The sequence below is a fragment of the Macaca fascicularis genome, chromosome 4 (assembly GCF_037993035.2).
Source record: "Macaca fascicularis isolate 582-1 chromosome 4, T2T-MFA8v1.1".
NCBI lineage: Eukaryota > Metazoa > Chordata > Mammalia > Primates > Cercopithecidae > Macaca > Macaca fascicularis.
The window spans coordinates 93,005,050-93,032,494 of record NC_088378.1 but is presented as its reverse complement, the minus strand read 5'-3'; the positions used below and the strand labels follow the sequence as shown (position 1 = coordinate 93,032,494).

Genomic DNA, 27,445 nt, shown 5'->3' with positions numbered 1-27,445 from the left:
TCAAATGAAATCAATTACTTCAAAGGCTTCTTTACAGCAACAACGATAAAACATTTATAAAATTCATTTCTCAATTTACTCAAACACACATAAAAATTCACAACATCATATTTAGAAAACTGCCTTTTTAAATCTGTCTTAGAATAAATGCAGCATCAACTTAACCATGTACTGGCTATTAGTGTAGCACATCAGAAAAAATATTAACTCTTTCCATAATAAATGTCAATATGGTAAAAAATGTGAAGCACACATTAGTGAAATGGATCAAGATCATTTTTTATTGCACATCTGCTTACATGTCTGCTGCTTTTGGGTAGAGCTAAACCTGAAATATTGAGTCAGTTTCTGCCATTTTACATCAACTAAATTATAGCAGTGAATTGCTTATGTGTCTTCCAGACTTATCTTCCAGAAACTAGAACATTAACCTTTCCAATTTATCTAGGTACTGAAGCACAAATTTAACATTTGTTTTTCAAAAATTTAAACACTCAGAAACAAACCAAACAACATCCTATAAAGAAAACAATTTTTATGTCTAGATGTATAACTGAGGTTCAGAGAACTTCTGATTATACAGTATTATAAAGGTAATGACAGTCCAACCCTCTTCCAAACTGTTTAATTCCTGTATGTGTAATTAAGCATTTATTTTCAGAAATTTTAATACTTTCAGAAATTGATTCTCTCACAACTAGGTGTTTTTAAGATCCTCCATCCCACTAAAAATAAATAACCCACAATGATTCCAAATCTTTTTTTTTTTTCCAGAATAATCAGTATTCTTATTCCCCTTCCACTGTACTCTACTGCTTAATGCAAAATGGAGAATATGTGGTCCAAACAGAAATACGGCATTTGTGCAGGTCAAGCTTTGAATAGACATGGACCACAGGCATAGCCTGATTTTTAAAAAGCAACAAGAATGTTGACACAACTATTAGACCAAACACAAAATTCTGGCCATTAATGAATCAGAAGTAATAACTGATGCTCCTACTTTAAATTCATCAATGCCATACTTAAAAAGTCAAGCAACAACACATACTTGGCAAAATCTTCTAAATTCTCAAGTTCTCAAACAAAAAAGTTATTTTTAATACTTCACTCCCCTTATATCTTATGATTCAATCACTTATATTTTCCTTTGTTAGATTATTCAGAAGAAACAATTCTACTTAACCTTAATAAGTTTTTGTCTCACACATTTTATATAAAGTTACTAAAATCACAATTCTCAGAAATTTATTTTTAATCATACAAACATTATATGATTTAACTGCAGTAAAGAAATTATATCCTTTCTTAATCTATTTAGAATGATATTATAAAATCTCTAAGACTCTTTTCCAGAGCTTTTCTTTATATGAACAAACTCATAATTATGAAAAATGCATCTCAACTCCACGGTGAACTAGCATCCATGCTTATTCCACATAGGTACTGCCAGTGGTCCCTGTGGTGTCCTTTCAACAATGACAAACTCTTCAGGGTTGCCAAATGCCTCATAGAAAACCAATAAATCTTGTATGGCATGCTCCTCAATCTGAAAGGAAGAAGGGAAAGAAGACTTTTTACTCTTTTAATTATAAACTAAGCAGGATGTATTTGCCTTCCAATTTCCTTTTGAGGTACTACCACTTTCCATGGATACAATACAGTGAAATTAAATCAAGTATCCTGCTATCTCTGTGGCAAGGAGAAAGCTTGGGGCCTGAGGTAGAATCATGAGATACTCATGGGCTCTTGAATTTGAATCTTGAGCAGAAGGAAAAAGAAACTGAAAATGATTGCTGAAATTCATTCATTCCAATAGCTTTATTCTGTGAGATACTTTCTGCTATCGTACAAGTCGTCTAAATCTTGCTTCTGAGCTTTCCAGTGCTACTATGGGTCTTTTCTGTTTCCAAGCCTGGCTGTCTGGTCTTTCAGCTAAGTCTATGGAATCTTAATAGCCCTCAAATAAATTATGTTTTCCTTAAGTTAGCCAGAGTAGGCTTCTGTTGCTTACAATCTCAGAATTCTTACTGATACAGAAGCCAAGTGTAGCACTAGAGAATACTGCCAAATTCTCTACTGGTCATTTTTAAAAACAAATAATCCAAAGTATCACCAAAGCAAAAATATAAGCTTTATCATAATTTATTAGTCATAAATTAATTGTCCTGAATATCTACAACTAATACATACACTGCTAGATGCCTCAGTTCAATTTTACCTGGCATTTACATTTTAATTTCATAGATACAGGCACCTTTTCAAAGCAAACAAACATGATTTTCTTAAAACCTAAGTAGGAAATATAGTTGTTCTCTCAATTAAACCCTACTAAGTGTGTTATTTACCTGAATCAGAGCCAAGGGTTTTTCTCGACTTCTAATAAGAGCTGCTTCCTGTTGTAGTTCTTCTTCTACAATAGATGCAAAAGTGACTGGGGCTACCATGGATGGAGCAGTCACTGAAGAAGATAGCCAGGGACTGAAAGAATAATAATAATGAGTTTCACTCATCTTCCTAAATTTTTGCACGCAAAATTTTCTCTGAAATACTCTTTAGCAATGCTACAATTTTTTCCAGTGATCTACAATGAGCGAACCTGGAAGCTTTCGCAGATTACAGAATGAGTTTCACTCATCTTCCTAAATTTTTGCCTGCAAAATTTTCTCTGAAATACTCTTTAGCAATGCTACAATTTTTTCCAGTGACCTACAATGAGCGAACCTGGAAGCTTTCACAAAGATTACAGAATGATGAGGTGAGAAACAGAAAAACAGGAGAACTAACATTTTATTTGGACCAGTGTTAGAGAGAAGATTTTGGAAAGTACCAGGAAATGGGGAGGGAGCAGAAACAACATAACTGAACAGAAAGGTAACTCCAACTACAGTACAGAGAGGATTCAAGTAATACATTCTACTCAACACCATACTATTCCCAATTTCTTAACATTCTCTTATTCTCTTTTTTTTTTTTTTTTGAGACGGAGTCTCACTGTGTCACCCAGGCTGGAGTGCAATGGCATGATCTTGGCTCACTGCAACCTCTGCCTCCCAGGTTCAAGCGATTCTCCTGCCCTAGCCTCATGAGTAGCTGGGATCACAGGCGTGCGCCACCATGCCCAGCTAAGTTTTGTATTTTTAGTAGAGACAGGGTTTCACCATGTTGGCCAGGCTGGTCTTGAACTCCTGACCTCAGATGATCCACCCGCCTCAGTCTCCTAAAGTGCTGGGATTATAGGTGTGAGCCACTGCACTCGGCCTTAATGTTTTCAATGCTAAGCAGCAACTTAGCTTTGGAGGCCCATAACTTATCAATTAACCTTACTTGGGACTGTCTAGAAGTGGTAAATCTGAAATATGGTTGCCTTCTGGTCCTGGGGCACCATGGGTAGAGCATCTGCAAAACAAATGCCAAAATTAAAGATTAAAGCTTCTAGTAATATTAGTCAAACTGCTTATTAATATATACAGAGGAAAAACTGTAAACTCCCGACTCCAGAGGCAAATTAAATAAGTGCAGTCAAGCTTACCTTTAAAATTATAAGTAAACAAAATAATCTACATATATTTATAAAACCTTCTGTATAAAATATCATAGAGAAAGATATTGTAATAAATAGCCTATTTCTAATAATATTATATATATACCAGATAAACCAATAATCTCTAAATCAGATAATTAACAGCCAAATTTTGTGAGGAACTAATATACTTTATGAGCAAAGAATTACAGATAAGACAGAAATACAAAATATGATCTTTACCTTCTAAGAATTCACAAGCCAGTTGAGGAAACAACATACAAAATGACATATAAAATAATAGAACAGAATTTAAGACAGTATAACAAATTGAGTTATACTGGCTATAAGAACTATACAAATCACAATATTTAATCATTTGAGAGGGCCTCATGGAGAAGAATGAACTTGAGAAGATAATAAAAAAGAGGTATATGATGAAAGCAATAAGAAGCATTCCAGTAAGGAGAAAAACTTAAAAAGGTATAATGCAGACGAGCTAATTGTGGAATTTTACAGTTAGAAATTAGATCTAGAGATTATCCAGATCACTCCAATGCTCTCTTTCAGCAATGAGCAAACTGAGGACTAGACAGGTTTAACAACACAAAGTCAGAGAGTAAATTAACAGGACCTAAAATATTGACTTCATGACTCATTTACACACATTTATTGAGCATGTCAGGATTATCGTAGGTGCTGAAAATCAAGCTGATTAAAACCCAATCTTCTCCCCTCAAAAAATTCTGATGGGAAAGATTTAAAAATATACTTAAACAATGATAAAACAATGTATACAGTACTATGGATGCACAGGAGAAAAACTAAAATATGGAAGATTGTATACACTGATGGCTTCACTGAGGAAATGACATTAAAGCTGAGGAGAGGGACAATTAAAAAGAATTTTGGTTGTACAAATACATAGACCTATAAAAGATTTCAGTGCTTTAAGTAAAGGCAGGCTGTTCTCTTCAATAAGCAAAGAATGTCTGAATTCAGGGCAAGGAAGAAACTTAAAGAGAAATAAAGTTTAAAAGAAACAGTAGGGCCAGAGTACAAAATGCACTGAAAGCTAAAATGTTAAGCCCTGATGTGTGGGCAAACAAATTTACTAAGAGCCTAAGTACTTCATGTGTATTATCCCATTTAATCTTTGCAATACCCTGTGAAGAAAGCATATATTAACCCATTATAGAGATGAAAAAACAAACTCAAAGAATATTAAATAATTTGTCTGATTCACAAATTAGATAAGTAGCAGAGAGATAACAAAAATCTGGTCTTTTTGATTTAGAGTACAGTGTCTTTTCCATGATCACACAGCCGCCTTTATTTCTACTATCCCCCTTATTCTGGAATACATTCCACTTCAAATGTCTTCTCATTGTTATACTGTTGGCTCAAATGTCATTTTCTCTCTCCTCCTACAAAACTTCAATCATTATGATAAAGCATCACACACTGTTATTATCGTTTACATGTCAACCTTAATTGCTAGACTAGTCTCTTGAGGAGCAGGACTGCTTCATTCATCTTTGTATCTCAGTGTCCAGCAGAATACTTGGAAATACTTGTTTATGAAAAATTAATTAGAAAATTAATGACTGAAACAGAAATTCAAAGGATTTTTTTAGTATACAATAATGAAAAGCAGAGGTTTTTAGGTTCTTTATTGCTTTAAATTACTGATAACTTTTCTTAGAGATATAGCTACTGAATTACAAACTGATATAAGCCCTGTAGTAAACCTGCATGGTATTACTACTCTCATTTCCATATGATGAAACTGAGATACAGACAGATTCAGAAAGAGCTGTATAATGTTATACTGAATCTCAAATATGTTTCCTAAGACTACAATTCCATAACTTTTTCCACTGATTTTTCAGTGGATAATTTCATTAATTACAAATTTATCCAAACAACGTGTAGTGTGTCTTAAATGTCTTAAAATGAACCAAATTTGTCAAATAAAATAGAGCTATGATTAAACAAATATCAAAAACATTCTACACTTTCAAATAATAAATATAGCATTATTGAGTTTTCGACATTAGCAACATAAAAGTAGGTATCTCAAGAGACAATCTGTATAAAATTTAGCCTTCTGAAAATAAACAGCAACATAAAAAGGTTAACTGACATTTTCCTTAAAAGATTTTTGTTCAGGCCGGGCGCGGTGGCTCACGCCTGTAATCCCAGCACTTTGGGAGGCCAAGGCAGGAGGATCACCTGGGGTAGGGAGTTTGAGACCAGCCTGACCAACATGGAGAAACTCCATCTCTACTAAAAATACAAAATTAGCTGGGCTTGGTGGCGCGTGCCTGTAATCCCAGCTACTCAGGAAGCGGAGGCAGGAGAATCGCTTGAACCCAGAAGGCAGAGGTTGCGGTGAGCCGAGATCACGCCATTGCACTCCAGCCTGGGCAACAAGAACAAAACTCCGTCTCAAAAAAAAAAAGATTTTTGTTCAAACCAAAAAACATTAATATTGTCACATTTACACTTTAAAGGAACTAAATTATTCTTTGCTCAGTTGGCCTTAAAAAAAAATGTACTAGCTTAATTAGAAAGATTTTTATATAAGATTAGAGCTGATACAATCATAGAATAATTTTTGCCTTACAAGTAGTTTTTCTCACTAATTAGAAACAAGCTCAGCTGGGTGCAGTGGCTCACACCTGTAATCCCATCACTTTGGGAGGCTGAGGTGGGCAGATCACCTGAGGTCAGGAGTTCGAGACTAGTCTGACCAACATGGTGAAACCCTATCTCTATTAAAAATACAAACATCAGCCGGGCGCGGTGGCAGGCGCCTGTAGTTGTAGCTACTGGGGTGGCTGAGGCAAGAGAATCACTTGAACCTGGAGGCAGAGGTTGCAGTGAGTAGAGATCACACCCTTGCACTCTAGCCTGGGCGACAAGAGCAAGACTCCGTCTCGAGAAAAAAAAAAGAAACACAGCTTACATTTTCTTTCCAGAATTACGTAAGGGGACATTTCAGTGAAAGAAAAATAGGAAATAAAAGCACATGAAATGAAAAAGAATACCTAAGCAACAATAAACAAATAAAAATTGTACAAATTGCTCACTTTTAGATGTTAACACCCTCAAATAACATGGTCATTCTTGCCCTAATCTTGGAAAAAACAAAATTTTCTACAACTTAAACAAGAATGTATAATTTGTGGAATTTCCTGAGATGAGTCCCCAACCCCTGGCACCCTAACTCCCCAAAGGACCATAAGCATTCCTATCTTCTTAACTCCTACGATTTCCTGTTTATACTGCCCCATCTTCTCTTACTTCTTCTTTTAAAAATCCCATCCTGTATTCAAAAGCTTATGACAATGAAAGGGATCAAGAATTAAGTGATCTCTTTTTTTCTAATATTATTCACATGCTTATAAATATAATAATATTTAGAAATGAATATAAAAAGTGCTTATGAACTAACACAGCTCAAGCTCTTCTGCAATGAAGTCTTTCTGACACCAGCCCATGCTCGGTTTTCCTTCTCAGAACCACTCATTTGGTACTTCATCATTTTGTAATCTCTTTAATACTTCTATATTGTATCGTAATTTCTTTTTTCTTTTTTTTTTTTTTTTGTTGTTGCTGCTGTTATTTTTGGAGACAGAGTCTCACTCTGTTGCTCAGGCTGGAGTATGGTGGCATGATCCTGGCTCACTGCAACTTTCACCTCCCAGTTCAAGCAATTCTCCTGCCTCAGCCTCCCTAGTAGCTAGAATTACAGACATGCACCACTATGCCTGGCTTTTATTATTATTATTATTATTATTTTGAGATGGAGTTTCGCTCTTGTTGCCCAGGCTGGAGTGCAATGGCGCAATCTCGGGTCACCGCAACCTCCGCCTCTGACTCCTGGGTTCGAGCAATTTTCCTGCCTCAGCCTCCCAAGTAGCTGGGATTACAGGCATGTGCCACCCCAGGCCTGGCTAATTTTGTATTTTTAGTAGAGATGGGGTTTCTCCATGTTGGTCAGGCTGGTCTTGAACTCCCGACCTCAAGTGATCCACCTGCCTCGGCCTCCCAAAGTGCTGAGATTACAGGCGTGAGCTACAGCGCCTGGACCTTGTATCGTAATTTCATTCTTATTCTGTCATTTAACGTCCATGTATGTACATTAATATTTATCAACTAGGTTTCAGACACATGAAAGGCTGTGCCTATGCATTTTACTTTTATATATACCCAACAGAGGCCAGTACCAGGTAGCCCATAATTTGCAAATTAATGAATATTTTAGTTTGTCTGTAATGTTTTATATTTCCTTTTTAAAAAAGCATACTTATTATGTTTTCTATGATAGAAAAAAACCCTGAAACTCAAAGCTATATGTTTTCTTTCTCAGAATCACTATCAGTGATAGCCACAGTTATTTAAAACATTAACTCCCATACCAAAAATACTGAAGCTATGGATATGTCATACTGTCATAAACTCCATTAAGTCAAACTTCCAAAACAGTATAACAGGGGGCACACTTATAAAGAGCCCTGATGTTATAGCACACTCTAGTGATCAACTATGAAACCGCAGATCCATATTTTAAGTTCCATGACAAATCGTTATATATCTAAAGACATTTTTTTAAAGTTTCAATGAATATTAATATTTAAAATATAAAAATACAAAAATTATCTTTATTTTCATACCTTTAAATTGATATATCTAAGACATGCAATACAAATCACTACATTAGAAACAAATGTTACTTCAAACAGGGTAACAATTTTAATTAATTTACTCATTCAGTCATTCACCAGACTCACGGAGCACCTACTACATGCCAGGAGCCAGTCTGAACACTGGTAGTAAAATGATGAGCAATGACAAACCTCCTTGCTCTCATTGAACATATAATTAAACATACAGACATGAAAATACTTAGAGTAGACAAATATTAAAGAATCACACTAATAAACGTACAATAAAAAAGTGCCATGAGAACATACGACAGTAAACTGCCCCAGTAAGTCAGACTTCTCCAAAGAATATAACTGAATAGATATTGAAAGAAGAGTCAGAGTCAGTCTGTCAAAGGGTAAGGAGGTAGAAAGACGGAAAGTGCATTTGAGAACTAAGAGAAGGCCAAGATGACTAGAACACAGAGATCAGGTTACAAAATCAAGTTAAAGACAGTAGGCAGGAGCCAGACTATGTAGGCCTTGAAGGCCATATTAAGAATGCTATAGCTTTTTTCTTAAAAGCAGTAAACTCCAAATTTTAAAAAAGAACACACTGGCTTAATATATTGGAGGAAAGAAAGGCAAGACCAGTCAGTAGGGCAACTCTGGTGGCCCGGGTGAAGTATCACAGTAAACTGAATCAGAGGTGATAGCACTGGAGATAAAATTTAGTATATGGATTTGAGAAATATTTAAGAGATAAAACTGGAATGCTCTAACAGTAGACTGAATACTTGTGAAGAAAATGGAAGTGCCAAAGACACAAATTCTTCCTATTTACTGAGGAAGAAAATTCCGAAAGAATAGGCTATGCTATGTTTTTCTGTATTTTTGTTTGATTTTGGTTTTATGAGAGGGGTATGAGGAAAACATTAAGTTTCGTTTTGGACATGAAGTTTGCGGTGTTTCTGAACATGCAGATAGAATGGTAGGGTCAGTAAGAGATAATTAAGTCTAAAGCCCAGATGATACATACGGGCAAGAGATATTAGTAATGGGGCTGGGAGACAGAATGAATTACGGACTGAGTGGGAGGTGACAACTCTTTTGAGAAATCTGGCTGTGAAGGAGATGGAGAATTGGTAATGACAGGACAACTGATAGAAGAAAGTGTGCCCAGACCACATGAGAGATCTGAGCACATTCAAAACCAGAGGGGAAAAATCTAGTTAAAAGGAAAAGGTTGAATCTTACACAAGAAAGGAAAGGGATAATTAATAGTTTTCAGGCTTCTGAAGTGGGAAGCATTAAGATAAAAGCACAGGTATTGGCCTAAGATAAGAGAGAGAACTTTTCTATGGCAAAACAAGAAAGGAGCATAGTTCTATATAGGCAGGGGCTAATTTGTTCACCACTGTAACTCTAGTACTTAGCATAATGTCTGATACAAAGTTCATAATCAATAAATGTTTGATAGCCAATTTGAAGACTATGTACCTAGCTTTATATTTATAAGCCTATCATAATTATAATTGTATAAATTAATATGCAAAAAGATTTAATCTGCTTCATGTGTTAGTATTCCATTTAAGGTTTTGTTTTGTTTTGTTTTGTTTGTTTGTTTGTTTTTGAGATGGGGTCTCCCTCTGTTGCTCAGGCTGGAGTGCAGTGGCACAATCAAGGCTAACTGCAGCCTTTACCTCCCAGGCTCAAGCAATCCTCCCAACCCAGCCTCCTGAATAGATGGGACTATGGGCACATGCCACCAAGCCGAGCTAATTTATTTTTCTTGCTATTTTTTGTAGAGACAGGGTTTCATCATGTTGCTAGGCTGGTCTCAAACTCCTGGACTGAAGTGATCTGCCCACCTCGGCCTCCCAAAGTGCTAGGATTACAGGCATTAAGCCACCAAACTCAGCCTAAGATTTTTATTTTAAAATAGTATTTTAATGCTAGAAGTATTAGACAAGTTAGGGAGATGACTTCAGATCTTTTAAGGCTCAAGAACTTTCCTCCTAAAAGTAAATATCTGTAAAAAAGAAGACAGTCACAATACTAACAGTGAAAATACGCCTAAACATTTAATCTAAATCAGGAGTTTCCAAACACTGTTGTCAGAAGACTCTGATAGTTCCTTAGGGCAGGTAAAGTGACATTAAACTAGTATAACTCCCCAGTCTCCATTCCGTGCTTCAGTCAGAAAAGTTTATATTATCTGTTTGATGCACTTGAATTGGACATAACATACCTTACTTATTTTGTTTTGTTTGTTTGAGACCAGGTCTCACTCTGTCACCCATGCTGGAGTGCAGTGGTTCAATCACAGCTCACTGAAAATACTGCTTTTAAATTATAGATTTTGATGCTTCATGTAGGCATTTAAAATATGAAACTTTTTTCTTTAAAATACATTGGACTTTCTAAAGCAGTATTAAAAATAGCTAGGCCAGGTGTGGCAGCTCATGCCTGTAATCCTAGCACTTTGGAAGGCTGAGGTGGGAGAACTGCTTGAGGCCAGAAGTTCGAGACCAGCCTGGGCAACATAATGAGAGCCCCATCTCTACTTTCATGAAAATTAAAATTAAAAAATAGTTAGAGAAAAAATTGCAAATACCCAAAGGTTCATCAACAGATGCACAGATAAACACATTGTATGTGGTATGCCCCTACAATGAAATACTATTCAGTGATGAAACAGAATCAATGGATACCCATAACAGCATGAATAAATCTCAAAATAATTATGCTGAGTAAAAGAAGACTTTTTACTACGGGTACATACTGCACGACCCTGCTGATATAAACCTCTAAAATGTACAAGCCAGTCTGTATTGGCAGATTAGTAGCTGCTTGGGAGGGGGAAACAGAAGGAAGAGAGGAAGGGATTACAAAGGGTCATGACAAAACATCTGAAAATGATGCTTATGTTCACTATTTTGAATGTTGTAGTGGTGTCATAGGTGTATATATATGCTGAAACTACAGAATGTGTACTTTAAATAGATGCAATTGATTTTAAGTCAATTATATCTCAATAACTGTTTCAAATTTTTTTTTTTAATTTATTTATTATTATTATACTTTAAGTTCTAGAGTACATGTGCATAACGTGCAGGTTTGTTACATATGTATACTTGTGCCATGTTGGTGTGCTGCACCCATCAACTCGTCATTTACATCAGGTATAACTCCCAATGCAATCCCTCCCCCCTCCCCCCTCCCCATGATAGGCCCCGTTGTGTGATGTTCCCCTTCCCAAGTCCAAGTGATCTCATTGTTCAGTTCCCACCTACTTTTTAAGTAGGGAAGGAATTTACACATGCTAATTTTAATTCTGAATGTAAAAGAGTGTACAAAAAAATCTGCCTCATAAAGTTTTAAATATTATTTCAGAACATAAAACCACCACAGACTATTTTAAGGTAGAAACTGTATTAGTTTTAAGTATGTTTTATTACCTGACAATTTTTGGTGCCTGAGAATTTTCAATTCCTTTAAAAGAAACTTTTTTGACATGATCGCCTGAACTATGGCTAGTAACAGACTTTTTTTCTTCTAGTAAGAAATCCCGGAATGACTTGGATGAAACTGAATGTAGAGAAGATGCCCTGCAAAAGAAAGCAAAGATCATGTTAAAACATCCATTTTGTAAAAGGGCATTGCTGGAAGTCATAAGAGAACAATAAGAGAATGTATACTAAAAATTTTACAATATACAATTACAGTTTTCAGTGTGATGTTGGATTCTTGATGCCAATTGTGAAATATCCAAAACTATTCCATAAGAAAAAGCAATCAATGAAGACCAAGTCTAGAGATAACTTAGATGTTAAAATCAGCAATAATATTAAAATAGATATTATAATTATGCATCAGATAATGACAACAAAAGTTCATTAAAAATAGGTAAGCTCAGCAAAAGAAGCTATTAAAAAAAGAACAAAACGAAAATTCAAGAATTCTTAATATATATATATATATTTTTTTTTTTTTTTTTTGAGACGGAGTCTCGCTCTGTCGCCCAGGCTGGAGTGCAGTGGCCGGATCTCAGCTCACTGCAAGCTCCGCCTCCCGGGTTCACGCCATTCTCCTGCCTCAGCCTCCCGAGTAGCTGGGACTACAGGCGCCCACAACCGCGCCCGGCTAATTTTTTGTATTTTTAGTAGAGACGGGGTTTCACCGTGGTCTCGATCTCCTGACCTTGTGATCCGCCCGCCTCGGCCTCCCAAAGTGCTGGGATTACAGGCGTGAGCCACCGCGCCCGGCCAAATATATTTTTTAAAATTCACTGTATAGATTGAAGAGTTGGTAAACTTGAAGATAAACCAAAAGAAATTTTTGAATCTCAAAAACAAAAAAGAGAAGTTGAAGAAAATTATCCCATAATGAATTATAAGATAAAATCAAAAGGTCTGCCATATGTGTAACTGAAGTCCCAGAAATAAAGAAGAGAGATATGGCAGAGAAAAAGAAACAATGGCCAAAATTTCCCCAAATTTGGTAGAAGATATAAATTTAAAGACTCTAGAATTTTGGGAAACCCAAAAAAAGATAAAACAAAGAAAACCATACTTAGGCACATAATAAATAAACAGCTGAAATGTCCAAAGCTAAATAGAAAATCTTGAAAGCAGCCAGAGAAACGCAACACAGAATGAAAATGAGTAGCTTGTTATTTGAAACAATGAAGCCCAAAAGACGATGGAAGGGAATCTTTAATATGATGAAAGAGGTAAAGAATGTCAATCCAGAATTCTATATCTATGTGAGTAATCTTGAAAGTAGGTCCTCTTCAAGTCATGCCTTGAAATGACTATAGCCCTGGCCAAACCTTGACTGAAGCACTGTGGAAGATCCTGAGTCAGAGGCACTCAGCTGAGATTCCTGACCCAAAGGAATTATGATAATAAATGTTGGTTGTTTTAAGATGTTGTTCAAGCATAATCTGTTAGGAAGCAATAAATAATTACAGAAATTAAAAGGGTAATAAAGAAATCTTATAGAGCCGGGTACAGTGGCTCACACCTGTAATCCCAACACTTTGGGAGGCCAAGGCAGGTGGATCGCTCGAGCCCAGGAGTTTGAGACCAGCTTGGCCAAATGGTGAAACTCTGTCTCTACAAAAATTAGCTGGGCATGGTGGCGCACACCTGTAATCCCAGCTACTCAAGAGGCTGAGGCATGAGAATCGTTTGAACTGGGAGGCAGAGGTTGCAGTGAACTGAGACTGAGCCACTGCATTCCAGGCTGGGTGATAGAGCAAGACTCTGTCTCAAAAAATGAAAAACAAAACAGAAAAAAAAAAGATAGAAATGTTATAAACAACTTAACACAAATAAATTTGACAATTTACATGGAATAGACAAATACCATTTTTAAAAAACCAAATTACTGAAAATAACAGAAAATCTATATAGACTGTAGCTATTTTAAAAATTGAATTAATCTCACCAGGTTTTTTAACTGCAAAAATTGACAAACTGATTCCAAAATTTATATGAGAATAAAAAATCCCAGATTAGCCAAAGCATTCTTTAAAAAAAAATACAAAGTTGGAAGAAGACAAAACCAATTACGGTAATCAGGATAGTATATGCTAGGCCTGAATGTATTTCCTCCAAAAACTCATGTTGAAATGTAAATGTCATGGTGCTTGTATTGTGAGATGACACCTTTAAGAGGTGTTTAAGTTATGAGGGTGCCTCACAAACCGACTAATGCCATTATCACGGAGAGTGGTCAACCCTTTTTGTGCTCTCTCACCCTGCTGGCATATGCCTTCCACTATGCTATGAAGTAGCAACAAGCCTTCCGCCAGATGCCAGCACCTTTATATTGGACATCCCAGCCTCTAGAACTGTGAGCCAGTAAATATCTGTTCATTATAAATTACCCGCTCTGTTACAGCAGCACAAAATGAACTAAGACCGTGTGATACTGGCATAAGGATTGACAAACAGATTTCTTCAAATATGTTCTATTGTTCTTTCCATCGACTATGCCATAATTTGAAAGAGTGTCTGATTTCCCACAATTTTACCTTCCTAACTCACAAGCTCCAGCTATTTTCTACCTTTACAGCCACAGAAAATTTATGGAGAAGCATTTTAGACATTTGAACCTAAATAAAAATTAACCAGAATTTTGTTCCTCCGCTAAAGAAGTCCTGTAATTTTACTCTAAATAATATTTTTAGCTTTAAAATGTTAAATAATTGAAATTGTTTTATATTGCATGTGTTAGCTCTAAATGGAATTTGAAAGAATTTACTTTCAAACATCAAGCCAGGCCACAAAGACCATGTATTCTTCCACTGAAGATGACTGATGAGAAATGTTCTATTATTTCTCCAAGTAAAACATTTAATTTTGAGAAGTAGCCAAATCCCACCATACATACTTAGTGTTTTCACATTAAATTTAAAATTTGCCTGGTTGGAACTTCAATCTAATGCAAAAACCCAGTTATCTCTAATACTTTCCATTGCCACACCTAACTGCCAGCAGCAGGAGTACAACTATATACACTGGGAATTTGTACAGACTAGGTGAATGAATGCGTGAACAAACTAGTGAAAATCCTACCACAACCACAAGTACATTTAGAGTGCTAATTTGTGATTTGCTAATGAATTGCACATTAACCTTAATATTAACATAAACATATTTTTAAAAATCTTTTGAAGAAGTAAAATCTCATTAGATGATACTTCAGGTAATGATGTACCTTTAAGAAGGATTTTAAAAACAGTTAAATTGGCTGGGCACGGTGGCTCACACCTGTAATCTCAGCACTTTGGGAGGCCCAGGTGGATGGATCACGAGGTCAGGAGTTTGAGACTAGCCTGTCCAACATGGTGAAACCCCATCTCTACCAAAAATACAAAATTAGCTGGGCATGGTGGTATGCGCCTGTAATCCCAGCTACTCGGGAGGCTGAGGCAGGAGAAGTGCTTGAACCCAGGAGGCGGAGGCTGCAGTGAGCCAAGATTGTGCCACAGCACTGCAGCCTGGACGACAGAGCAAAACTCCGTCTCAGGAAAAAAAAAAAAAAAAAGATAAATCACCATAGTCATGAATATATTCTGTAAATAACAATCTGTAAATCTGATTAAAAGTTAACTTCAGCCAGGAACAGTGGCTCACGCCTGTATTCCCATCACTTTCGGAGGTGGAGACAAGAGGACTGCTGAGCCCAGGAGTTCAAGACCAGCCGGGGATACACAGGAAGACCCATCTCTACAACAAATAAAAAATTAGCTGAGCATGGTGATGCACACCTGTGATCCCAGCTACAAAGGAGGCTGAGGTGGAAGGATTGCTTCAGCCTAGGAAGTCAAGGATGCAGTGAGCCAAGATTGTACCACTGCACTCCAGCTTGGGCAACAGAATGAGATCCTGTCTCAAAAACAAAAAAAAGTTCCAATTTTTTTTTTAAACCAATGCATACGAGATATGTCCTCAGGAAAACAATCTATTCCATTTTTACTTCAAGCATATATTTACAAGTATTTACATTCTATGTGTATCTGATTAAAAATCAAGTGATATGCTGAATTATGGTTATCTCATAATTTTAAAATGACATGAAAAATTATATCACATTATATTCACTCAATGATTAATGTTATATCTAGAGTTCAGGTTAAAATACTTTGTAGTCTTTTCCAATTCTGTGGAGAAAGTCATTGGTAGCTTGATGGGGATGGCACTGAATCTATAAATTACCTTGGGCAGTATGGCCATTTTCACAATATTGATTCTTCCTATCCGTGAGCATGGAATGTTCTTCCATTTGTTTGTGTCCTCTTTTATTTCACTGAGCAGTGGTTTGTAGTTCTCCTTGAAGAGGTCCTTCACATCCCTTGTAAGTTGGATTCCTAGGTATTTTATTCTCTTTGAAGCAATTGTGAATGGAAGTTCATTCATGATTTGGCTCTCTGTTTGTCTGTTATTGGTGTATAGGAACGCTTGTGATTTTTGCACATTGATTTTTGTATCCTGAGACTTTGCTGAAGTTGCTTATCAGCTTAAGGAGACTTTGGACTGAGACAATGGGGTTTTCTAAATATACAATCTTGTCATCTACAAACAGGGACAATTTGACTTCTTCTTTTCCTAATTGAATACCCTTTATTTCTTTCTCCTGCCTGATTGCCCTAGCCAGAACTTCCAACACTATGTTGAATAGGAGTGGTGAGAGAGGGCATCCCTGTCTTGTGCCAGTTTTCAAAGGGAATGCTTCTAGTTTTTGCCCATTCAGTATGATATTGGCTGTGGGTTTGTCATAAATAGCTCTTATTATTTTGAGATATGTTGCATCTATACCGAATTTATTGAGAGTTTTTAGCATGAAGGGCTGTTGAATTTTGTCAAAGGCCTTTTCTGCATCTATTGAGATAATCATGTGGTTTTTGTCTTTGGTTCTGTTTATATGCTGGATTATGTTTATTGATTTGTGTATGCTGAACCAGTTAAACCACAATGAGATACCATCTCACACCAGTTAGAATGGTGATCGTTAAAAAGTCCAAAATTTTCTAACAGGTGCTGGAGAGGATGTGGACAAATAGGAACACTTTTACACTGTTGGTGGGACTGTAAACTAGTTCAACCATTGTGCAAGACAGTTTGGCGATTCCTCAAGGATCTAGAACTAGAAATACCATTTGACCCAGCCATCCCATTACTGGATATATACCCAAAGGAGTATAAATCATGCTGCCATAAAGACACATGCACACGTATGTTTACTGCGGCACTATTCACAATAGCAAAGACTTGGAACCCACCCAAATGTCCATCAATGACAGACTGGATTAAGAAAATGTGGCACATATACACCATGGAATACTATGCAGCCATAAAAAAGGATGAGTTAATGTCCTTTGTAGGGACATGGATAAGGCTGGAAACCATCATTCTCAGCAAACTATTGCAAGAACAGAAAACCAAACACCACATGTTCTCACTCATAGGTGCAAACTGAACAATGAGATCACTTGTACACAGGAAGGTGAACATTACACACCGGGGCCTGCTGTGGGGCGGGGGTAAGGGATAGCATTAGGAGATATACCTAATGTAAATGACAAGTTAATGGGTACAGCACACCAACATGGCACATGTATACATATGTAACAAACCTGAACATTGTGCACATGTACCCTAGAACTTAAAATGCAATAAAAAATAAAAAAATAAATAAATACTTTGTAGTCTCGTAAGAATTCAAGAAAGAAAATTATTCAACAATTTAATAATAATAATTTCAATTTATACTGAAGTGTTTTGCTTTGCTGTGCTTTGCTGTGCTTCATAGTTAACTGTGTTTCTAAACAGGTTGAAGGTTTGTGGCTACCTTGCATGGAACAAGTATATCCTGCCATTTTTCTAACAATACATGCTCACTTTGTGTCTCTGTGTCACATTTTGGTAATTCTCCTGGTATTTCAAACTTTTTCATTATTATCGTATCTATGGTGATCTTTGATGTTACTATTATAATTGTTTTGGAGCACCATGAACCACATCTACACAAGGTGGCAAGCGTCATTGATAAATGTTTGTTTTCTGACTGTTACACCAATTGGCAGTTCTCCCATCTCTCTCTCTCTCCTCCTTAGGCCTCCCTATTTCCTAAGAAACAACAATATTGACATTAGACCAACTAATAACCCTACAGTGGCCTCTGTGTGTTCAAGAGAAAGAAAAAGTCACGTCTCTCACTTTAAATCAAAAGCTAGAAACGATTAAGCTTAGTGATGAAAGCACCACCCTGATCACTCAGCAGTCATCAACATCAAGGCAAGATCCTCCACTATAAAAACATGATTCACTGAAGGTTCAGATGACCATTAGCATTTTTTAGCAATAAAATATTTTTACATTAAAGTTTTTTTGTAGATATTACGCTATTGCACACTTAGCAAACTACAGTATAGTATAAACATTACTTTTATAGGCACCAGGAACCAAAAATTTCTTGTGACTTGCTTTATTGCGATGTTTGCTTTATTGAGGTAGTCTGGAACCAAACCTGCAGTATCTCCAAAGTATGCCTGTATAGTCTTAAGAAGCCATAAAAAGAGCATAAACTACTAATTGTAGACAATTCAGACACCTCTCACCTTGATGATAATAATTCAGAATACCTATAACATCTATAATTATCTATAATTGGTCAGTTTAAATTTTCTTGGTGTCCTAAGATACATAAAACTCATTACTCATGTTTGTACTTAAGTTTTCCAATCACGTTTTCATAAAATAAATGTATAACAAATATCACTTTTATTTGATAATTATCAAATTCTGTTTTTGTTTTTTTTTTTGAGAAGGAGTCTTGCTCTGTTGCCCAGGCTGAAGTGTGGTGGCATGATCTCAACTCACTGCAACCTCCACCTCCTGGGTTCAAGTGATTCTCCTGTCTCAGCCTCCCAAGTAGCTGGGATTACAGGCGCCCACCACCACGCCCAGCTAATTTTTGTATTTTTAGTAGAAACGGGGTTTTTCCATGTTGGCCAGGCTGTTCTCAAACTCCTGACCTCAGGTGATCTGCCTGCCTCGGCCTCCCAAAGTGCTCGGATTATAGTCGTGAGCCATCATGCCCACCCAGATAATTATCAAATTCTTTTCAAAGAAAAATACCCTATGTTTTGGGTCAAAATTTATGGCATCTTTCCTCCCATCTTCCTAGAATTCTCCTTAATATGCCATAATAGACTCCTTTTAAAATTTGGATAGATAGTCCCTTCAATGTGGCACTCTAAGCTCATGTTGCTAATAATTACCAAGGAAAAATTTTTCCTACGTTTGAAAATTAGTCAGAAGTTTCAGATAAATGACCACTTGAATACCTTCCTCTGAAATCCTAAAGTGTACAGCAAAGTAATCAGAAAGGTATAAACCCACAAGGGCAAAAATAATAAACTATTAGGACAATGGCAGTCTAAAAAGCAACACATTTTTGAAGGATAGCAAAAGAGATAGAATGATAAAACTGATGTCACTGAGTGGACAAAAAGAAAAACTAACAGTCATCAGGTGGGTGATGGTAAGGAGGGAAGCTGAGAACTCTGGAAAGGGGCATATACTGGAGACAGAGTATGTATCGAATCCTGAAGTTGACATGAGGATGAAAGTGGGAAAATTGTTTCAGTTTATTTAAGGAGGGGCTCAGAGTGCCAGATGTACTCCCTATTGCTGTATGGTCACATGACTACATCTCCTCTACTCTGGCAGAAGGAAAATTTGATTCAAAGTCACTGGTAATAGAAGACGGCAGGAGTGAACTGTTGTGTACAAAGTCTATATACTAAATGTGAAAACCTATTACAAATGGTGACAAGCTCAGTCCCAGCTCTAACCTCCCTACACTGAGATATGTTTCCAGAATGCTAGCAACCAAATGTACACCTTACCAGCAAAAAAAAATTAAAAGGCTGCTCTTTAGAAAAACTGACAGACTAAAGAGACCAAGGAGAAAAGATATGGAGATAATCAACATATGGGGAGATTCGGGGGTCCCTAAGGAAACTGATACGTTACCCTATAATCACATCTATCAGTCTACTTGTAGCACACAGGCACACAGAGCTTCCAATCAGAACTTAAGAGAAATCAATCAATCAATCAATTGACAAAATGAAGTAAAATAAAATATATATAAGGTAGAATGAATAAAACAAGAGTGTAAATCAATCTTAGCTTTCTTTTTTTTTTTTCGGTTGAGTGGTTTCTTTTGTTCAATATCATATTGGTAAGATTCATCCACACTGTTGTATTTAGTCATGATTATTCTTTGTCATTACTCTGTAGTATTCTACTATAAAAATAATTTATCCATTGACTGCTGATAGACATCTAGGTTGTTTTCATTTTGGGCTATTACAAATAATAAATTATGAACATTCTTATACATGTTTTGTGGTACATATGTGTGTATGTTTCTGTTGGGTATATACTGAAGACTGAAAATGTCTACAGAGTGCAGAGATCTTCAACATTAGAATATTAAACAGAATACTATAGAAAAAGATATCATCAACAAACCAACCAAAAAAACCTCTTGATAAAGATTTTAATGGTTGAAAAAAGTCAGGCAAATATTCCAGAAAGTAGAATTGGAAGGCATATATGTGGACAATAGAAAAGAAAAAGTGTGGTGGCTCACACCTGTAATTCCAGCACTTTGGAAGGCTGAGGCAGGCAGATCACTTGAGGTCGAGACCAGGCTGGCCAACATGGTGAAACCATGTTTCTACTGAAAATATAAAAATCAGTCGGGTATGATGGTAGGCACCTGTAATCCCAGCTATTCAGGAGGCTGAGGCAGAAGAATCACTTGAACCTGGGAGGCAGAGGTTGCAGTGAACTGAGATCCCACCACTGCACTCAAACCTAACAACAGAGTGAGACTCCATCTCAAAAAAAAAAAAAAAAAAGAAAAAGTAAGAAATTTAGAGAGGCCTAGGAGGACCAATATCTGACTAATGTGATTTGTAGAGAAAACAGTGAGGAGAAAAAGTATCAAAGTAATATAACATTACATAAGATTTCCCTAGAACTTAAAGACATGCTGTTGCCAATTCAAAAAGCCCAAGTATCCAGCATGTATCAAAAAAGACCTACATTATATTACTGTAAAATATCAGAACATTAGAGATAAAGAAAAGACCCTATAAACTTTCAGAGAAAAAAAAAAAGTGGAGAAGAAAACAAGAGGTAACATAAGAAGATTTAGGAATTAAATGGCATTGAATAAGTTCTCCAAATGATTTCCAATTTAGAATCTCGTTCCCATCTATCAGTCAAGAAGAATGAAGGCTAGAATAAAAACATTTTCATGAATATGCGAGCTCCAAAAATATATGTCCTATCCATTCTTTATCAGAAACCTACTGGGTTGTGATTCATCAAAACAAGGAGTGTATCAAGAAATACAAAGCCACAAGATCAAGAAAACTGGGGATCAAACACTGGAGAGAAGGGAAGATCTGCAAGACAACAGTTAAAGAAAATCTCAAGATGACAGATATTCAGCAAGCCTGGAAAAGACCCAGTTCAGATCTCAGAAGAACACAGGACTCTAAAGAATATGCCTCCAAAAAAATAAGTGAAACAATTTTCACTCATTCACTTTTTGCTTAAGGAAAGTGATTGATGGCATGGTTATAGCTATATTACCAAGTCCAAGGCTTCATCATGAGCTTAGTTAATTCTCTCAAACTGCAATTTAGTACATGACAGTGGTTCCAATAACTTTTCCCCCTTTTTGGATTTTCCATACTTTTGTTCAAAGAAAGTACATCTCAGTGTTGTAGCAGTCAAATCATAAACCCTACAAGGGTAATGGTCAAATCTGTCTTGTTCATTGCCTTATCAACAGAAACTAGCACAGTTCCTTACATTTAGAAGGGGCTTAAAAAATACTGATAAATTTTAAAATTCTGCTAAGCTCATCCTCTCCAGTTTTGCACTCTTTTCTCTTTTCCTTGGGTATTCTTACCTCTTATTTTACTTTTTCAGTAACCATGCTTTGGACCTACTAGTAACCATAACAGGCACTGATTTAGTTCCACTGGTAACACTTAGAATAAAATTATTTGCTACTTTCTTCAAAATAATTAACATTTTAATTGAGAAAAATATTCCTTCTTACAAACAGAATAATGTGGCCTTAGAAACATTGAAGGGATTCCCCTAAACCATGGGTAGTTGCCAAGATCCTCCCCAATTCTTGTGAGAGAAAGAGAGTTCTACTTATTTCTTCATAAGGCTTCACATTCTCCATGTACTTCTCCAGTACTGGTTTCCAGATATTTTAAGTTACAAAGAAAAGGAAGGATGGAAGGGAAGCTGGAGTACAACCTATTTTACACATCTCAAAATTATATCTGACCTCTTTGGAGACTATTCCAATGCTGCCACTATGTGTAAATTCCAATGGAGAAAATGTAAACACAACATTAAGTAAGAAGCACTGTTTTACAAAGTGAAAAATAACAAGCTATGATTATAATCATGTAAAGATATTTATGTAGCATGCAGAAGGACAAAAAAATTAGTGTAGTATAAATAAAGTTTTCTTTTTATATGTGTCTGATATATTTAATTTCTTATAAAAAATTTAAAAAATTAAATTTTAAATCACTTTAGCAAGAAAATCTAATTAGAATATCAAGAAGAAATTATATCTATATATGAAAAATATATCCACATTTTGAAGTGTATGATGATGTACGTCATCATGATGTGTACGCCAAAACACCCCAAATTAAAAGAAAATAAACACAACAAAAAAAGTGTTTGCTTCCCAAGTTTCAATTTTTAACTTGAAAACAGAAGGGGAGATGAAATATTTGAAAAGACTTTAGAAACACTAGAAGTAGGAAGGAACTCAAAAGTCAAGTACTACCTTAAAAGCAAATGCACAGATCTATATTAATTTTAATAAAAATAGGAGCATACCATGCATTCACTGGTTTGGGGGCTTTCGAAGGAGTAGATAAAACTGTTTCCATGCTATTCATTCCTGAATTGTTTTCCTTGGTAGTCAATGCAATCATTTTTCGTTGCTTCTGAGAAAGTTTAACTCCATGAGAAGCTGTTTTGCTAGAAATTAAATTAAAACAATTAGTTTCAGTGGTTTCTTCTGACAAAGTTTAATTCCATGAGAAATGATTTTGCTAGAAATTAAATCAATTAACATTAATTTCTGCTTAATAAAGGTTACTGGTAATAATAATGTTTTCTATTTATTTGATGTTATTTTGCCATTATTGGATCAAAATGCTCACAAGTTTCAACAATGAAAATATCAGTTTATACTAACAATGATCAAGTAATAGCTACATATGAGCCCTCCAACATATTACAAACTTCAAGAACTTGCATGACAAGCCTTAACTCTTTGGCTTTTGTAGCCAATAGTCCACAATTATTAATTTAGAGTCAAGTTTCTGGGATGTAATACTGTATTCTACAAGAGCTGGACTATCAGCTCAACTCTATCTTCAGCACATACTTAAGAAATAATATTATGGAGGCTAAATTGACCAGAAAAGGATGTATAATTAACTATAACATCAAATGCAGAAAAATAATAGGAAAGATGCAATAAGTCTGTCCAATTCTTAGGGCAGAAATATAACATGAAATGATCTTTTATAATTTTTTAACCAACCCTAAATGTGACTTTGGTGTAGCTCCACATTTTTGTCTACTTTCTTCTATTTCCATGATGGTTCTGAGATCCACAACAGGAGGGCTGACTGGACTAAAAGACATAAAAGGTTACTTTGCAAGGCATTCATTTACCTATAAAGCCCAACCCCCAACTTCACTGAAACCATAAGTGAAATGTGAGATTAATAGTCAGAGTATAATTTAGAATTATCAGCTGTGAGCCAGCTTCAAAAAGGATATTTTGAGTAAAAGTTACTTTTATATATACACATATAAATATTAACATATATCCAAAGTCATAATGTTAAGTGATACAGCACATATACAAATAACAACTAATATGTATCCAAAGTCATAATGTTGTGATATAACTGAAATTCCTATATTTAAAAAAAAACATTTTTTTAAAAAGCCAAGCAATAGAAAGATTCTCTACTAAATTAGGCAGAAAACCTCACCAAAGTTCTAATTAAATTCTTACTTTTAGGTTGAATGAAGCTTGAAAATTATACTCTTTCCTTTCTATTTTTAACAAACAAAACTCATTCTACTGTTTAATATTAACAAAAACAAACATTTAATAGAAAAACTTGGGGATACTAAACAATATTGGAGACCCACCAGAGGGAGTTATACCATAATAAGGAAAAAAATTCTACGATCATTATAAATAGATGGTTTCTGGCCAGGTGTGGTGGCTCACGCCTGTAATCCCAGTACTTTGGGAGGCCGAGGTGGGTGGATCACCTGAGGTCAGGAGTTCAAGACCAGCCTGGCCAACATGGTGGAACCCCATCACTACTAAAAATATAAACATTAGTCAGGGGTGGTGGCAGGTGCATGTAATCCCAGCTACTTGGGAGACTGAGGCAGGGGAATCGCTTAAACTTGGGAGGCAGACGTTGCAGTGAGCTGAGATCATACCACTGCACTACAGCCTGGGCAATGAGGGCGAAACTTTGCCTCAAAAGAAAAAAAAAAAGAAATAGATGATTTTTGACCTAAATGAAATCTACATTACAGATAAAAATAAGTCAGCCAGGCGCAGTGGCTCACGCCTGAAATCCCAGCACTTTGGGAGGCCGAGGTGGGCAGATCATGAGATCAGGAGTTCGACACCAGTCTGGCCAACATGGTGAACCCCCATCTCTACTAAAAATACAAAAATTGGCCGGGCACAGTGGCACGCGCCTGTAGTCCCAGCTACTCGGGAGGCTGAGGTAGGAGAATCATTTGAACCCAGGAGGTGGAGGTTGCAGTGAGCTGAGATCATGCCACTGCACTCTAGCCTGGGCAACAGAGCAAGACTCTGCCTCAAAAAAAAAAGTCGTATTATTTCATATTAAAGGGGAACCTGTTTCCTGTACTTTTTTTCTTTCATCAAAAACAAATTCTACTTATTATTTATACTAGGCAATACTTCAGAATGAATGTAGAAATGTTTGTGTATATGTTAATATTGAGAATGTTTATTGCCTATTGCTAAGCATTTTGTCAATGAGCATAGTACTGAAACAGCCTAATCTATCTTGTGGACCAAGCTATTTTTAAAACATGTTTAACAAAATATCCTAACATTAGCAATCAGAAGATGCTGCCAGATGTTCCCACATATTAAATATGTACCAATTTGTATACTTAAGCAAAAAAAAAAAAAAAAAAGAAACTAATTTCTGAACTAAACTTTAAACCATGAAGCACATAAAATGGAACATCATAATCTTTGTTCCAACTCTGCAACATATAGCCTATTTCAAAAGAATTAAATAGTCCAGATGATAAGATAATCCATAAGTCAACTAACAGTTTTAGACTTTATCAATCATTGTAGGCATATAAACATGAAGCACAAGCTCAATTAACATTTTGAAAGAATACTACATTCTAATTACACCTGCACCTTCATTTGACTTTTCTTTTTTCTTTTTTTGAGATGGAGTCTGCTCTGTTGCCCAGGTTGGAGTGCAGTGGCATGATCTGGATTCACTGTAAACTCCGCCTCCCAGGTTCAAACAATTCTCCCACCTTAACCTCCCAAGTACCTCAGATTACAAGTGTGTATTACCACACCTGGCTAGTTTTTTGTATTTTAGTAGAGATGGGGTTTCACCATGTTGCCCAGGCTGGTGTCAAACTCCTGAGCTCAGGTAATCTGCCCACCTTGGCTTCCCAAAGTGCTAGGATTACAGGCATGAGCCACCATGCCCAGCCTTCATTTCATTTTTCTAAATAAAAGAAAAATATATATATAATATAGGCAAGTTAAAAGGATAGTATAACGTTAAATTAATATCATCTGAAAATTAACTGAATAGTTACACATTTTGTGAAATTTTAAATACCCCTTCACATACTCTAAGAGATAAAGTCTATGATTGACAAAACGGTCTTCCTGTGTGGCATTTTTAACCAATATATATATTATCTAAGAAATAACTGCTGATATTAAGTTTCTCTCTATATATGTAAAACATAGTATTTGCTACTATTCACTGATGATAATACAAAGGCAACTAAATTTTGCCTGGGGTTGGTGGCGGGGGGAAGTCTATTATATAGTTGGTTAGCAATTCGTAGGCATTTAGGCAATTTTCTGTACATTAGAAATTTATATTAATATTTCTTAAATGTTCATCATTAAAAAATTAAATTGCATTAAAAATGAATGATATTTCTCAAACTAATAGTTACAGAATAAAATAAAAACCCTACCTGAAGGAACCAGCAACCCAACTGGCAGAGTTGGTAGTATCAATTCTGTTATTGGGAATGGGCTGTGGAGCAGATATTTTAAGTATTGGTGACTTTTCCCATGGTTTTAAATCTTCCCTAGCATACATAGGAGATGCACCATTAACATACGGTTTGACTTTCGTCTGGGGAGAGAAAAAAAAAATAAAAGAAGTTAATGAGCACCTAGAACAGTAACACATAGCTGGTACTTAATAAATATTAGTTACATTATAATGAAGAGTAAAATCTTATGACAATAAGCCATCTAGTATTTTCAAATCATGTTCTTCTACAGTTTTGTGCCTTAGCCTACTCTCAAATCACATTGTTGACTATAACCAAATTATTATGAGCTTTGAGAATAATTTCTAGGGGAACTAGTTAGCATATTAAATCTCTAACCAAATAGTAAACATGTAATAGTTGTACAAATAAGACATGAAGTAGTAATTTTAAAATTAATATCCATGGCTTGAGTACGAAACAAAATGAAAGTTTTGTATAAATGTCATATAACTCACTCTGATGTAAAGTACTGTGAATAAAATTAAAGTCAAATAATACTGACACCTTGAAAGGAACCCTAAAACTACTGCTATTGTAATACGTCAAGGAAGTTATTAAAATGGTATGTCTACTTCCAGGATAGATTCTTCTGTTATTGCAAATCACTCACAATATGCCCTGAGCCTTCCTTTAAACCTCAGTTGTCTTACAGAACAACCTTAGTGTGAATATAAATTGCCCCCAAACTTCTATTCTATATTTAAAAAAAAATCAATCCTGCTGGGGTGAGGTTGCTCACACCTGTAATGCCAGCACTCTAGGAGGCTGAGGTGGATGGATTGCTTGAGTCCAGGAGTTCAAGACGAGCCTGAGCAACATGGCAAAACTCCATCTCTACCAAAAATATAAAAAAATTAGCTGGACGTGATGGTGCGCACCTATAATCCTAGCTACTCTGGAGGCTTAGATGGAAGTATCACCTAAGCCCAGGAAATCAAAGCTGCAGTGAGCTGATACTATACCACTGCACTACAGCCTGGGCAACCAGAGTGAGAGACCCTGTCCCCCAAAAAGAAAAAAAAATTAAATCAATCCTTGAGGCCTAAAAGACTCTAAGAAGAAAGGGTTAACTTCTGTTGTCTCATGAATTCCTAGGAATTCTGATATGTTTTGTGGATGCGTAGGGGTTAGGGAAAAGTGACTCTATCTCTATTCAGTCACACATTTTTCTCTAATAGGTTAACAACTATGGAATCAAATTTTAAGGAGTGTCTAAGAACTGTCCTCCCCAGAGTTGATCACACTAGGAATCCTGCAGCTTAATGTGCTAGATTAGGAGA

At 35.9% G+C, this 27,445-nt stretch overlaps 1 protein-coding gene across 3 annotated transcripts in view; it reads right to left on the bottom strand.

Moving 5' to 3' along the window:
* Positions 1–258: 258 nt before the first annotated feature.
* The window catches only part of IBTK (inhibitor of Bruton tyrosine kinase), a 79,927-nt gene continuing 52,740 nt past the window's right edge, over positions 259–27,445 (bottom strand). For all 3 annotated transcript variants that reach the window (XR_012433650.1, XM_005552484.4, XM_074037594.1), the window contains 7 exons: positions 26,079–26,242; positions 23,365–23,457; positions 22,650–22,793; positions 11,637–11,786; positions 3,328–3,399; positions 2,349–2,481; positions 259–1,549 (listed from right to left, as the gene is read on the bottom strand). Coding sequence is in view for 2 of the 3 variants with exons in the window: in XM_005552484.4 (XP_005552541.2) it covers positions 1,418–1,549; positions 2,349–2,481; positions 3,328–3,399; positions 11,637–11,786; positions 22,650–22,793; positions 23,365–23,457; positions 26,079–26,242 (888 nt within the window). In the remaining variant the exon portion in view is untranslated. The remainder of the gene's footprint in view (positions 1,550–2,348; positions 2,482–3,327; positions 3,400–11,636; positions 11,787–22,649; positions 22,794–23,364; positions 23,458–26,078; positions 26,243–27,445) is intronic.